This window comes from Pholis gunnellus (assembly GCF_910591455.1).
Source record: "Pholis gunnellus genome assembly, chromosome: 14".
Taxonomy (NCBI): Eukaryota; Metazoa; Chordata; class Actinopteri; order Perciformes; family Pholidae; genus Pholis; species Pholis gunnellus.
The window spans coordinates 13,072,493-13,087,418 of record NC_136541.1 but is presented as its reverse complement, the minus strand read 5'-3'; the positions used below and the strand labels follow the sequence as shown (position 1 = coordinate 13,087,418).

General features: G+C 40.9%; 2 protein-coding genes across 2 annotated transcripts; one reads left to right on the top strand and one right to left on the bottom strand.

Moving 5' to 3' along the window:
• The first annotated feature begins 3,648 nt into the window (after nt 1-3,648).
• LOC306705781 (E3 ubiquitin-protein ligase MARCHF2-like) lies at nt 3,649-8,126 on the top strand. Its single transcript, XM_079172630.1, has 5 exons — nt 3,649-3,922; nt 4,925-5,213; nt 5,317-5,512; nt 5,874-6,083; nt 6,807-8,126. The coding sequence occupies exons 2-5, from the start codon at nt 5,029-5,031 to the stop codon at nt 6,960-6,962; spliced, it is 747 nt and encodes a 248-aa protein (XP_079028756.1). The 5' UTR covers nt 3,649-3,922; nt 4,925-5,028; the 3' UTR covers nt 6,963-8,126.
• A 1,084-nt stretch (nt 8,127-9,210) lies between these two features.
• On the bottom strand, nt 9,211-13,601 carry LOC306705871 (ras-related protein Rab-11B). Its single transcript, XM_079172742.1, has 5 exons — nt 13,428-13,601; nt 11,370-11,565; nt 10,751-10,944; nt 10,422-10,502; nt 9,211-9,920 (listed from the first exon to the last, which is right to left on the bottom strand). The coding sequence occupies exons 1-5, from the start codon at nt 13,465-13,467 to the stop codon at nt 9,775-9,777; spliced, it is 657 nt and encodes a 218-aa protein (XP_079028868.1). The 5' UTR covers nt 13,468-13,601; the 3' UTR covers nt 9,211-9,774.
• Between the last annotated feature and the right edge of the window lie 1,325 nt (nt 13,602-14,926).

Here is a 14,926-nt window from a genome sequence, read left to right as displayed (position 1 = left end):
ATGGGTGAATAAACACAGAGTAATATTCAGAATGGTCCTGAATGTTTTTCTAAGAAATCCCAATGCAGTTTTGATTGTATTTGAGTGGCCCCTAATTGATGGACAGTAATTTACGGTTATTTACAGTTTGTATTTCCCTACAGATTATATTAAAATTAAGTGATCCTGTTAATGCTGCTGAAGGTGACACAATATGTCCAGAATACTATTGACTGGTGTTGAGCTGGATGGTGTTAAATGGTCACCAAAGTATGCCATGAGACAGTCGATCGTTGAGTATTAACTTGTAGTGTGAGAGAGGCCTAATTAGTTCTCACCAAGACAAGCCTGCGGAACATGAGCGAAACTGTGATGCTCATGAGGACTACTGCTAACAGTTTAAAGAATCACGAGATGGAACTGCAGCGATTGAATTATACTGTTATTGAAAGCCAAACGTAGTGAATAAATTAAGAAATCTGTCTGTCTATATCCATCTGTCTGCCTCTCTGTTTTAGCAGTGGCTGTCTCTCTCACTCCATTTCTCTCTGTGGTACTGCTGATGAACTATGTAAGAATATAGCAAGGTATGTTACTATTGTGTATGTGTGTGCCACTCTTCACACTGACATGCTCAAAACTGTCAACTGTGACTCATACATCTAACTTAAATGTGACACAACTTGAATTACTATAAATTAATAGTTTATTTGTCCCTAAATGTATCTAATTGTTCTTCAGATATTTGAATTTACAGTTGGCAGCAACCCTGCACGAGTGGCAAAGACATCAGAAATGCATTTTTTTCTGTCCCTGAACAAGCTGCTGAAGAGACAGACACACAGGAAAACATAAACAAACAAGTAATGTGCTTTATGTATCTAAGTATTTCACATTAACACATTCGGTACAGATGAAGCTGAATCAGGCCATTCTCAGGCATCATGATAAGGAGAAATTCCTTCAGCAGCATGCAGGAATCCTGATGGACTGTCAATGAAGTTAAACAATGGGAGCTACTATTGCGACAAACACATTGTGGCAGCTTGTTGAATCTCTGCTATGTCATGCAAACAGTTTCAAACCTTGTCTACCAGCATCAGACACGTGTCTTTGTGAGAAGCGATGGAGCAGCAAGGGATCATGAATCCAGTAACCAGAACACAAGGCAAACCAACACACTCACACACGTTACCTGCATTTTACTGCTGACTATTTCAGAAAAAGCGCAATGTAAATGTAATTTTCTCACATTTTCAAACGTGTGATGTTTAAATGAGTTGCAGTTCATTTTTGTTTCTGTCAATGTTAAAGTCCACAGACACTCATGTCTCATGATATCCCACACATGCGGAGAGGTAGTGTCTCATGGTTTCAGTTGGACTTTGACCAAACAGACGGGTGGAATAGCTAATGAGAAACATGCTCTGTGTGTGTGTGTGTGTGTGTGTGTTTGTATACTCAGATTACACTCACCACAAGTGGGCCCTTTCTTATCAGTGTGTGGGTTCAAAGGGAACAAAAAGGTAGAGACAGGGGGAAAGGTTAAGGTAAAAATAGATATTGTTTGACTAACAGTTAAGAATTGCATGTGTAGGTTACTATTTTCGGTCACAGTAAGTTTCAGAATTAATTTTAAAAGTCTCTATCAAAGTATCTTGGTTTTGAATGTTTTGGAAAAATGCAGAATTAAATTGGGATATTGTCTTTTTTATATCTGGTAACAATATGCTCAATTTTGGTGCAAAAGTGACGTGTTCATGGTGACGTGTTCATGGTGACGTGTTCATGGCGTTTGGCCAAAGTGGAGCTAGATCTGCCTGAGCATTGCATTAGCTATAAGATCGAGGTGAGGTTGACATTTCAAAATGTTTGCTGCTGCAGGTTTTAATGTCATTGAGTTTACTTATGTTTAAAAGAGAAAATATTTTTTTTAAGTCATTGACCTGGCTTATTATAACATATTTCCAAATCCATTAACTCAACAAAGTGCAACACACCCTGTAGGTCAATAATAAGCAAGCAATTGATAATTATAGACATATATATTCTGGTTGTACAGTACAATAAATACATATGGTAGCAGCACAGTATCAGCCATGCAGCATACATCAGGAGCTACTCGGTATTAAATATGAGACCTTGTATAAAGGAAGAGGGCCGTTTTGAAATCCTTTTTCAAACTATCATCTCAGCTTCGACACTTTATCTATACTCTTTAATATCATGTCATCAGGAATCAAACCAGGCCAGGTGCAACTCTAGTTCACTTCTTGGTAATCTGTAATGTTTGATGTTTTTGAACCAGTGACCTGCAACAGTGTTAGCAACATGATAGCCTACTTAAAGTATCACAAGTAGAAAGCTGGTTGAGGCAATTGTTATTGGTATTTTTGATTTACTGTACAGGAAGGCATCATATTTTATTTGAGATATTTTATCATATTTGATATGCTCATTGTAGGTTTTCAAAAGCAAGATCTACAAAGTATAGGCCTACACATGGTTATCAATTCAAAGTAGTGGAGTAAAAAGTAGGAGTAAGCAAACCCAGAGAGATAATCAGCAAAATACACATAACACTGTCATAAGTAAAAATGTTCGTTATGCAGGAAAATTAATCATGTGAGTGTTAATATATATTATATGATAATTATTTTATATTATCATCACGTTTAAGCACTAAACAGCTTTTTCATGTAGTAGCCGGTCGAGCAGGAACCGATTTGAACGACCTAACATACTGTTAGTAGTTTAGCATGTAAATGAGGACATTATATTTTAAAACATGATCTTGTGTTTTGTATTTAAAATAGACTTAGTAAATGTAAAGTAACTGACAACTACACCTGTTTTATACTCTACAAGTACTGGAGAAATGAGTCGATCTGAAATGTAGTGGGGTGCAAATGTAAAGTAGCATAAAATGGAAATAAAATGTACAGTACAAGTACACACATTGTTTTCTTAAGAATAGCACATGGGTTAATACTTTCCTCCACTACTACCTGAAACATGTTGCAAAAGGATACCCCAAAAGCAAACTACTAGACACGAAAACCTATAATGAACATGAACTGTCAATGTTGTATTTTATCATCATCAACTACTGGTGTCAAAGGACTGTAACAACCGTCCTCTCTGCAACAGTGGGTCGACAAAACGCTGCCACCCAGCGGTGTTATTTTGTCACATCTGGATGGAGGGTAAAGGTAGACTGACATCACTAGACTAGATTAATGTCCGTTTTCTTGTTAAAAACAAACCCACTTACACAGGGACGATCACACGTCTCGTCGGTACAGTTTGAACCGTGCTTTGCATTCAGCCTCCTCGTAACGGCTGTTGCAACGGTCGTAAGCGGTAGACTATTTGTGTAATTGATAATATACACCAAAACGTTAGGATTATATTATGTATATAGTATATTAGTTGTTTACTCCTAACGTTTTACTAACCTGCTACACAGCACATTCAGCAATAGAGAATTACAAGTAGTTAGTACACGCGTAGGTTACCAGTCGTGTTTCGCACTTGATGATGGATATGTGTGTAATAGACAGTGTGGTGTGAAGTGACCGTTATCACAACATCACCACAGACTCTGAAGGCAGCATTGAGTCACGTGACCAGCGCACAGCTGAGTGATGCTGGCGTAGGCTTGCCCGATGCTAGCCCGTTAGCTCCTTTAGCCGTGTCTAGTAATCCTGGCAGAAACAGCCATTTCCTGTCAGCCCTTTCGAACAAAACCACCCGAGGGAGATATGCTACACGCCATGGAGAGGATGCAACGCATGTGGTCGTCCTTTGTGTCCTCTCATATCATCGGTTTTTGGTTAGATGTCAATGTCATTATTTGTAGCTAGGGCTGTACAGTTAGCTCAGCTAGCTTGTGTCTGGTTATCGCAGGGCCAAGGCCAAGCGAGAAAAGAGAGGCCGTCGGGTGAGTACATTTACGCTAACGTCTGTTTTTTTTTTACCTTGTTCACCAGCTTTTCTATTTACCAAAGTAATGTATCCGCTTGTCAGTTGACAGCTTCTCAACTGCTTCACATGGTTTATAGTGTTGAGACGGATCCGCCTGTGTTGGTGTCTGTACAGTAACGACACTCTATCAATCATGTAACGCTACATATCCTGAATTAGCTGTGAAATCTTAACTGTTAATAATCATCGAATAAAACTAGACAGTGTAATTAACAGTGTCCACATAGCTTCACAGTTCGAGGTTTTATTTTCTTGCTGTGTAATGTTACTATGACGATAATAATCTTAAGCCACCCGATGTTAAAAAAACAAAACAATGCATTAAATCGCAATGAGTAGTTCGACTCAGTTTAGCTGTATCGTCTGGGGCGTTAGACACAAGTATATGCTTCTATAGTTATTATTATAATGTTTATTTTTCATGGCAGTTGAGTGTATATGTGACAGTATCAGTGTGGAGGCCGGGTTGTAGGGTCTGGATACGATCACCTGAACACCTGAAAGGTCTTTTCTCTGCACAGCAATGCAGCATTCTGTATTTACTTGCCAATACAATTTACTGTCACCCTTATTTACTGAAGCATAGTCATTACTTCTATTGAGTAAAATATTTTAAACATAAAATGCATTTTTTCATCACCATCACTCCAATTGAAAAATTCCAGGTGTGTTTTTGTACCTTTTTAGAAACTACAAAATCTTGATTTTCAATATTTTATGTGGGGCTCAAGTATTACTTACCCTTCACAACATGTCTTTGTACTGATTTAAGGGTTGTGTTTATTTTCAGCAAGCAATTATTCAAGCTTTTTTGAGACCTAGAGCTTCGCTCTCTCTCACATGGCATCACCGAGACTTTTATAGACTCCTATGAGAGGCTTGCAAGGATGACATCATGTTTTACTTATGATGTCACTTTCAGTCACCCGTACTTTCTCTCTTGTTCGTAATCCACCAGGCATTTGCTCTGTAGGAGGACAGAAGGAGGAGGTTTGGGTTTTGGATCAGAACTTTGAAGTCGCCCCCACTATCATCTTCGTCGCCATCGTCCTCAGCTGAGCCATGTCTTCGTCAGGGTGCTGCCACCTCCCTGGCTCCCTTTGTGATTACTCTGGGAACGCTGAATCTGATAACTCCAAGGATTCGGAGGAGTCTGATTCTACTGCGCAGGCCCAGTACATTGCCAAGGTGACGGCCAAAGATGGCCGCCCACTCTCCACCGTTGTCAAAGCGGTGAGCTTGCAGAGGTAAGAGAGGGTGGAACTCAGATGGGGCCCTAATGAATATACTGTAATCACATGATACTGTGGTGAATCGTCACATTGTTGTCTCCTCTACTTCGCTCCATAGTGATGTGGGCATGTGTCGGATTTGTCATGAGGGAGCTGGAGGGGAGACACTGCTCTCACCCTGCGACTGCACTGGTACGCTGGGTAAAGTGCACAAGAGCTGCTTGGAGAAGTGGCTGTCCTCCTCCAACACCAGCTACTGTGAACTCTGTCACACAGAATTCACCATTGAACGACGACCACAGCCACTCACACAGGTTAGAGGGTTTTTATTCCTGCAAGGATAAATCTTTGGCCTTGTACGGATATTTGAAGGATTTTGTAAGTGGCAGTTTGATTTAAGCCACGTAGAGTCTGTGCCAACTAGTAGCATTTTCAGGATACGAGATGATTGATAAGATGGTGGCCTGACCTTGTAATAAGAGCTCACAAGAGTAGTTTTCAATTGCGTCAATGCATTCATTTTAGTTATGCAGGAAATTACACCATTTAGATTTTTGACAATTTGTAATAGTCATTGCCAACTAAGATGCATCAATCAGCCAAATTAACACTAATGTGATACTGTAGCTAATTCTTAGTTGAACCAAATTCACTTTTGATTAAACCTTTTCTCAGTGGCTGAAGGACCCAGGCCCTCGCAGTGAGAAGCGCACGCTGCTGTGCGACATGGCCTGTTTCCTTCTCATCACACCCCTGGCAGCCATCTCTGGCTGGCTGTGTCTGAGGGGAGCCCAGGACCACCTGCAGCTGAAGAGCAGACTCGAGGCTGTCGGCCTCATCGCCCTCACCATCGCCCTCTTCACCATCTACATACTCTGGACACTGGTAACTAATGCATTACTTTGCTTATTCTCCTGTCACTGAGAAAAAAAAACAGGTTGATGAAGTTTGTCTAGTTATGTTGAGGCACTGGCATAGATAGAATGTTTTTCTTTACACCCACAAGCTGGCTCTTGTATTTATTTTTCCTACATAGATTTGGAAAACAAATGTGAACTGGCACACAGACACAATACAAAGAAAACCACACATCTCCAACAGATCTATATTGTGCTCTTGATTGTTGTAGAAATGATGGGACTGTTTTTTGGTCTAATATGACCTTTGAAATAGCACTTGAACAAAGTCAAAGCATTGAGAGACGTGATTACAACCTGATAATCTTTGGCACAGAGTACTTATTTGTTTGAAAGTTGGCCAGATAGTTCATGCAGGTTCATACATGCAGTGAGACAAGTAAGAATAAGCCGTCTTTGCTCTGCACTTTTACTTAACTGGACGTGATTTGATCATATACTTTAAAAATAGGACCTATTTTGAATCTGAAACTTTCTTCAGAAACCCAACCCTGCAAAAGAATCGTTACAAATGTCAAATTGTGAAAGATTAGCTCTTTTGCTCGCAGCTTCAGTCAGCATATCATTCCTGTCCTGCAGACGTACTACTCTGTCTCAAATATCTTGGTGTCAGTTTTATTGACGTCTGTCTTTTCTTCCCTTGTCACCGCCTGTCTTGCCCCCTCCCACTCGTCTTCCCGTTCAATCTCAGGTGTCATTTCGGTATCACTGTCAGTTGTACTCGGAGTGGAGGAGGACCAATCAGAAAGTGCGCCTGCTCATGCCTGACATGAAGGGGGGGCACACCACTCAGCGTTCTGTGCCGACCAAGTCGACCAAGAAAATGACTGACGAGACCATCGTATGAGTGCAGATCGGTGGCAAAAGGAATATTTAAAATAACGCCCACTGAAGCACTACCTAAAAACAAGATTAATCATAATAATTTTTTTGCACTTCATAAGGACCATTCTGAGAGGGGAGAGGCACCTCCTCCCGTTTTCTTTTATTGAAGCACTTGATGTAAACTACTACGGTATTGGCCGAAAACAAAGGAGGTTTTGGGAAGAACTCATTCCGGAGTCATAGTAGGTGTTGAAACACAGAGTTGTCACTGGACAGCCAGTGCTGGGATGTGATCGACTGAAGACATGGATAATGGACTAACCATCCCAACTGTATGTCCGTGACACAAACTTTTGAAATACTATGACACGAGCTAATGTAGCAGGATATAACTGATTCAGCATGCTACTACAGTATAATATGAAACATATTCACTACCTATAATTCCCCCATGCCCCTTCACAATGTATTTAGCTGTTTTTGAACAATGGGCAGCCAATCGCCCGGCAGAGGAGAATAACCGGAAAACACGATTGAAAATCCTGTGAATATCCTTTCTTGACAAGTAGAGGGCGACTGTGGCCCCCTACCAACGTTGTTGTCAACGACCTTTGAAGTTTCCTGCTAAAGCTTATCATTGCTGTATGAACGTTGAAAATCAAATAATTTCCCTGTGTAGAGAACCGCTAAGGCATCAGATATTTATCACACTTGTCACACAGGGTTAGTGACGATTGTAGGACGTGGGACAACACCAACTGCAGCCGTTAAACGGCAGCGCAGCAACAATGCATAAAGAAATAGTGTTGAAGGTGTGGAAAAGTGTTTACATTGTGATTGGATAATGTTTCTGCATTAGCAAACAGCCCTGCTCCACTTGTAAATGCACCATTCATAAATTGAGCTGCCTAGCAATGAACAGTAGTTGTTATGTCCTACAACGCAAGAGATGCAATTTTAAATAGAAGAGATACAGTGTTCAGTCTAGTGAGACTACAGACTTTTGACCATTATAAATGCAGAGATACACCAGAGCAGGCTGGTACTCCGTAAAGGTGCAAAAGAAAAATGTGTTTTGAGATGTCAATGTGTGCAGCATATGCTATAAAAAGTATTTTGTGTTATTGTAGTCTTCCTGCTGCATCCCCCAGAAAGTTGGGTTATTGTGCAATAAAACAAGAGGGACTCCTGGACTAAATCATGTGAAATGTGACTTGTCTTGATTTTAGGTAGTTCTAATAATCTTCATGTAATCTTTGGGACTATATCTATAATGATCAATCATTGTGGGGGAGAACTGCTGTCCCGTTTTAATGTTTGTGCTGGGAGACCCTTAACATTCACTATTTGTAGGACAGTCCCATTGTATACCATGACTATGACATTTACCAAAGTAGTTTACTTAAGTATAATACTTGTACTTTAGTTGTGTACTTCAATTTTTGTCTATTTTATAAATATTTTCCTCTACTTTTCAGAGTGAAGGTCCACTATACTTATCTTACAACAAGAGTTCCTTTTCAGATAAAGATTTTACATAGAACACAAGTTTATACAATGGAATACATTGCTAATACAAACATACATTGCAGGTTCCCATCCATTTGGCTTGCAGCACAAAAAAGCAGTGTTGGTTTTCACACTTAACAATTGTTAGCAGCTCCACAAACGAATGGTTTCCCTTCTAGGCTTCTCAGATGGTTTCTTTAAATTAAATATTTGAGGCCTAAGGACATTCAATTATTCAGTATTTTACAAAAAGAGCAACAAGTCGGTTCAACGTCCCAAACAATACAGATTTGTGTAGCATAAACTGTTATTTTTTTGCTAATCCTCTCACAACTCCCAAGTTGAATGGGACCAAAAGAGATATCATTTGTGTATAAAGTAGATAAAACTAGCTCCATCTTGACCTGAAAAACGTAGCATCAACATATTTCAAACATATCAGTTGGCTAAGTGTAAAATATTATATTGGGTCTTTGGACAACTGCAATCATTGCTGATGTCACAAATTCTGTCGCATTATGATTTTGATCAGATTCAATTCAGGGACCTGCGATCGATATGAGACGATATGGCGGAAATAGTGACCCACACAATAAAAGCGCATCTTTAAGATTATGGTATTGATGTTTTTCCCTTCGCATTAGGGATATTGGATAATTGAATCAATATATAGATTCAGATCGAGGTATCGTTGGCATTACAAGGTGGTTCAGAGTCACTGTTCAGGTACAGTTTGTAGAAAAAAAGAAGGCACAAAAACATAATATTGTAAAATTTAATTTCATGGCATTAATATAATGTATGTGAGCGGACAAGCTATCAAAATCAAAACAAAAAAAGAATATATTTTACAGAAAAGGAAATAAGCATCAGCAAAGCGTCACAACCACTTTTGAGATGATGACTGAAGGAGCAAAGCCCAAAAACAGGACTGCTGGTACGACAAACGGGCAGGCTTGAAACCCAGGCCTCCAACATGTGCAACAACCGTCTACCAGGGAGATGTCGAGGCTTTACAAGATCTCAGGCAAAGCTATTCTGCTACGCTACACTATCATGGGTAACTGTGGCAGCTACATACACTTTACCATCAGTCCTGTTTTTGCACTGGGATGTAGCAGACTGTACCTGGGTCAGATTACAATTTGAAATCAATTCAAGCAGCTCTTTCTGGAACTGATCGTTTTGTGGCATAACGGAACTGACTCCACTGATCTAAAAAGTGCAGATTCAGACAATATGGCACCCCAGGCAGATGGAAGCATACCAACACTGTGGATATCAATTAACAATCGACCCAGGTGAGGAGGGGCGTTTGCCATGGGCTACAGGTTCTGACAGCACTGCAGTTTGCTCCCCCTCTGGCCGTCCGTGGTGGGAGGCACGCTGATGTCCACCACGTTGTTTCCTGGGGACTCGTCATGTGCAGACCGCTCAGCAATCTGTTTCTGCGAGACGATGCGGTAGATTTCTGTTTTTCAAAGGATGGAATAGAAACAGATCAGCCATTTCCACCTACATTATTTTGTTGTTTCGGGTGCACACTGACAATGCAACTGAAAACCAAACAGTGAAGCTATACTTTATATTTTAAGTTAATTCTTCAGTTAGGATGGATCAAAAGAACTTCCCACAGGAAGAGGAAGTTACACAAGTTCAAGAGTTTAGCTACAAGAAATGAACATTTCTTTCAGTTGTTGATCATTTCTCTGTTAATATCAGCAGCTACTTTAAAAACTGACAATGTTTTTGTTTCGTGCCTGAACACGTCCTAAAGCTTGCAGGGTAAAATCTTAAGCAACACAGTTTCAGCTTAGAATTGCATCGTCATGGTATGTTATCAGACAAAGGTGTGGGAATGATTGGTGTATAAGAAGTTACGGTGACATTTTAAAAGCACTTTAATTTCTTATCGTTTAAGTACGACAACAACAGTGCAGCTCTGACGTCCCAACTCTGTTCACAGGCATACCTGTAAGGATATTCTTAAAGGCTTCTTCAACGTTTGTTGAGTCCAAGGCTGAAGTTTCTATGAATGACAGATTGTTCTTCTCTGTGGGGTAGGAAAGAAAACATACAACTGTTTACTTAACAATAGAAACAGCGAGATAAGTTAATATCAGGAATGGCAAGAATGTTACTTTTTATATATATATATACTCTTTTCTTGCCACCTTCAGAAAAACAAAAAATAAAGTTAAGGCAATCTATAACTTGAAAGAACTAGAAATAAATTCTATAAAATCCCTCCCCACTCTTAAATATTTAGGCTTTCCTGTGTGTTTTTGGAAGTCACAGTACCTGCGAAGGCCCGGGCCTCGTCTGTGGGCACGGCCCTGAGGTGGCGCAGGTCGCTTTTGTTGCCAACCAGCATGATGACAATGTTGTTGTCGGCGTGGTCTCTCAGCTCCTTCAGCCAGCGCTCCACATTCTCATAGGTCAGGTGTTTGGCTATGTCATACACTAAGAGCGCCCCCACCGCTCCTCTGTAGTATCTGTAACAGGACAGAAGACACAACGGCATCAGCGCATTTCACTGGTGTTGACAGGAACCGTCTGCAGGTCTGGTTCAAAAAATCATTCTAAAGTGTTTAGTTAAATATCTTTCTGTTTTATTATTTTTATTAACAAATGCCAGATGCACTTGGGTATCTAGGACATTGAGAGGGCTGCCTGGGTTCTGTCTTACTCAGGAAGATTAAACCCACAAGCTCAAGACTTGTTGAGCAGTACCCATCCTTGATCAAAAGTGCCGTCCTCTTTAACTAAATGTTGAAGAACATATCCAAAAATCTGCCTCATTTGAGGTGATCTAATCTGAAGGATAGAGTGTCCCTTGTGACTGCTCTGCTCTAGTATTCCCCCCCCCCCCCCCCCCCACTGAGGCTGGACTATCTGCAGCACACAGACGAGGACTCACGCCGAGGTGATGGCTCTGTAGCGCTCCTGTCCTGCTGTATCCCAGATCTGAGCCTTTATCGTCTTGCCGTCCACCTGAATGCTGCGCGTGGCAAACTCCACCCCGATGGTGCTCTTACTCTCGAGGTTGAACTCATTTCGGGTGAACCGAGAGAGCAGGTTGCTCTTCCCTACGCCCGAATCCCCAATTAACACAACTGTGGAGGGGAAAGAGGAGGGAGGGAGGGAAGGAAAAGAGGAGACAAGTGTGTTAGTATACTGGATGAGTGATGCGAGAGGTGGGGGCCATAAATAGATTAAGATATCCAAGAAAGGTTGATATTGCATAAAGCATGTGCCTCTAAGCGCTGGTTTCAACAGAACCCAGGGGCTTTGTGTGATTTATGGGACATTAAAAAACCATACATTTCTACTGTAAAATAGTTATGAAATAAATTACAAAACAAGTCTTGATTTAATACAGAAACAGTCTTTGGAATGAAACAAATGAGGGCTTATTAAAAACATTTTCACAGAGCAGAATATGCTTCACTGAATAAACGTTTTGCTGTTCCCCCTGCATCATTAATAAATATACTTCATATGCGTGACCTTTCAAACGAAGAGTTTAGCTTGACCAAAACAACCCGAGAGGGCTGATATTTATTAAATGGACTGCTGAAATCTTCCTGTGACTACTCAACTTTAATAATTTTGAGTACCAACCCTCATTTAAAACGTCCTTTCTACCTGAGATCCAAGAGATATATCTACAAAAACTAAACTAAAGGAATATGGCACCAACATTGAGTGTAAGCATGGGACTTTTATATTGAACACATCTGGAAATCACTGTGGACTTCCCCTTGTTGGATTATTAAAGTATCTATCTATCTATCTATCTATCTATCTATCTATCTATCTATCTATCTATCTATCGGGACAACCAGCTGAATAACTAGTTCAGCATGAGCTGTCGATGATTATTATCAGGCCCTGTTGTTCTTGCATTGTCTCGAGCTGTGTCGTAAAGGGAAAGTGATTGATCAGGCTCGTGGAGCTGGGCCGAGCTGGGCTTCTGTTCACAGCACAGCAGCAGAGGTGGAGCCTTTTTGTTTTCTCTCTCCCTCGACAAAAGGAAATAGAGCCGAACTTTGTCCCCGTCGACATCGTGCTGGTGCGGGCTGCAGGAAGCTGATAACAGGCTTCATCAAAACCTGCATCGACACTTTCAGGCCGCCTTGCCCTTCCTGTTTCGGCCGGGTACACAGATGATGGCTCGGGCAGAGAGAGAGACAGAGAGAGAGACAGAGAGAGAGAGAGAGAGAGAGAGAGAGAGAGAGAGAGAGTGAGAGAGAGAGAGAGAGCATTCGCCTCCGGCAGATGCCCTATTCATCCCACAGAGGATACTTTGTTACATCTAAATGGCCCTTTGGCTTATACAGGCCCAGGATGTTAATGTGCCACAGGAACTGATATCACGATCAAAGGAAGTCATTCTGGATCCAACTGAGCACCCAAGACAAACATGGAACTGAGTCTGGTACCGTTCAAACCTGATCAGACTTACTGATCAGTCATAACAAAACAAAACACTGATACACAAAGTTATAAGTTGCAGTATTTTCAGTGTCTGTAAGAGCAGGCTGAGTAACAATCTGAGGATGAAGCTTATTGATCAGGAGAGAGGCTAATAGGCCTTTAATCAACCTGATGAGGTGGAATGAAACAGCATGTCATTCAATAAAGCAGTAAACAGTTCACTCAGACGACCGATCCTGTTCTCTGACTTGATGAAAGTTGAATACAAAGGCTGAGCACGGAGAGGGTGTTGCATCCCATACCTATAAATATAGCTGCAGGCGTTGTAATGTTTCAATGTCAGCATTATGTTCTAATAACAACAACCGATCATCATCCGGGCAGTTTCTTAAAAAACATTAGTCCGTTTCTTTAGAAATTGTAGATATCTGTTCTGTGAAAATGACACAATAAGAGATGTATAGATATTTCGACAGCATAGCGCTGTCGGTGTGAGTTAAGAGGGAATGCAGTCATCTTTCTTTCTTTCTTTTTTTACCTTTGAACAAGAAATCGTATTCATCGTCTCGGTTCCCCATTCTGGACGAGGCCGCTCCGACGCTTGACGCTTGAAGAGGATGTGTTTAAAGTATGGGTGTGAATTGTCGTTATATGCCAGAAAATTGTGGTAAAGGTTTGCGCGGAGACTCTGCGCCAGTGTTGGCTGTCAAGGCGAGCTGGCCGCAGAAAGAGAGAGCGCCCAACTCTGCAGCGGGAGGGGAGGAGTCCCTGCGCTTCAGATAGCTTCCTCAGGGGGGCGCTCTGTGCTGGCATGCCAGCAGATACCGTCCAGCTGGAGACACACGCAGTCTTATAACAGTGAATGAAAAGAATGACAGGGTCAGTAAAATGTTGGTATTGCCAAATAATTAAATGGTTGACATTGTACGGTGTGTGTGAAATAGTTACTGAAATTAAAAAAGGTATGTCAGATACAACAACCAGCAGCATCCACCCTTTAAATTGTTTTAAAAAACATGTTGTGGTGAATTATACAAATAAAAATGTTATGGTGGATGTATTTTGTTCTGTACAAGAAACTGACTTCAAGACTGGAAAAAAATGATATATAGTGACAATTGAAATCAGTCGGGCAAGTTGCAAGTTATGAGGGAATTTAATAAAAGATGAAGGAATGGTCTCATTATAAAAACATGTGTTTTCCAACATGTAATAGATCAAACTAATGAGTTTTAAGAAGTGTTACCGATGGGGTTTGTACTTTTGGCATCATCAGTCTGTTTTTCTATCATTGTTTACTGTTTTTCTTTATATATATTTTGTTCACTTTTTCCTTGTGTTTTTAATTTGTTTTTATAAAATGTAATCTTTGAGTCTGCCGTATAAATATGTTATAATAAAGCATACAATAAAATGGAAACTAATAAAAAAAAATGCATATAAAATATGCAATTCTACATTCTAGTGACAAAGAATGCAAATCAAATGACTAAATATGTATGGTTGAATTTTGGATTTTAGTCAGGCTGTTAGCCAGATTAAATATCTGGCTAACAGCCTGATTAAATATCAAAAATATTAAATAAGAACCTTAGGGATGTGCACGGGAGTGAAATTGTCCTGGGGATGACAGAGTCAGCCAGTGGGGGACCCGGGCTTTGTTAATGAGCCCGACTCCCGGATGGGAAGAAACTGTTCGTTTGGCGTGAAGTCTTGGTCCTGATGGACCTCAGCCTCCTGCCAGATGGAAGGGGCACGAACAGTTTTTGTTCAGGGTGGGAGGGGTCGGCTACAATCTTTCTTGCTCGCTTCATGGTCCTTGGAGCGAACAAGTCCTGGAGGGACGGCAGATTGCAGCCAATCACCCTCTCGGCAGAGCGAATGATGCGCTGCAGTCTGCCCTTGTCCTTGGCAGTGGCTGCAGCGTACCAGACCGTGATGGAGGAGCAGAGGATGGACTCAATGATGGCTGTGTAGAAGTGCACCATCATTATCTTTGGCAGGTTGAAGTTCTTCAGCTGCCTCAGGAAATACATC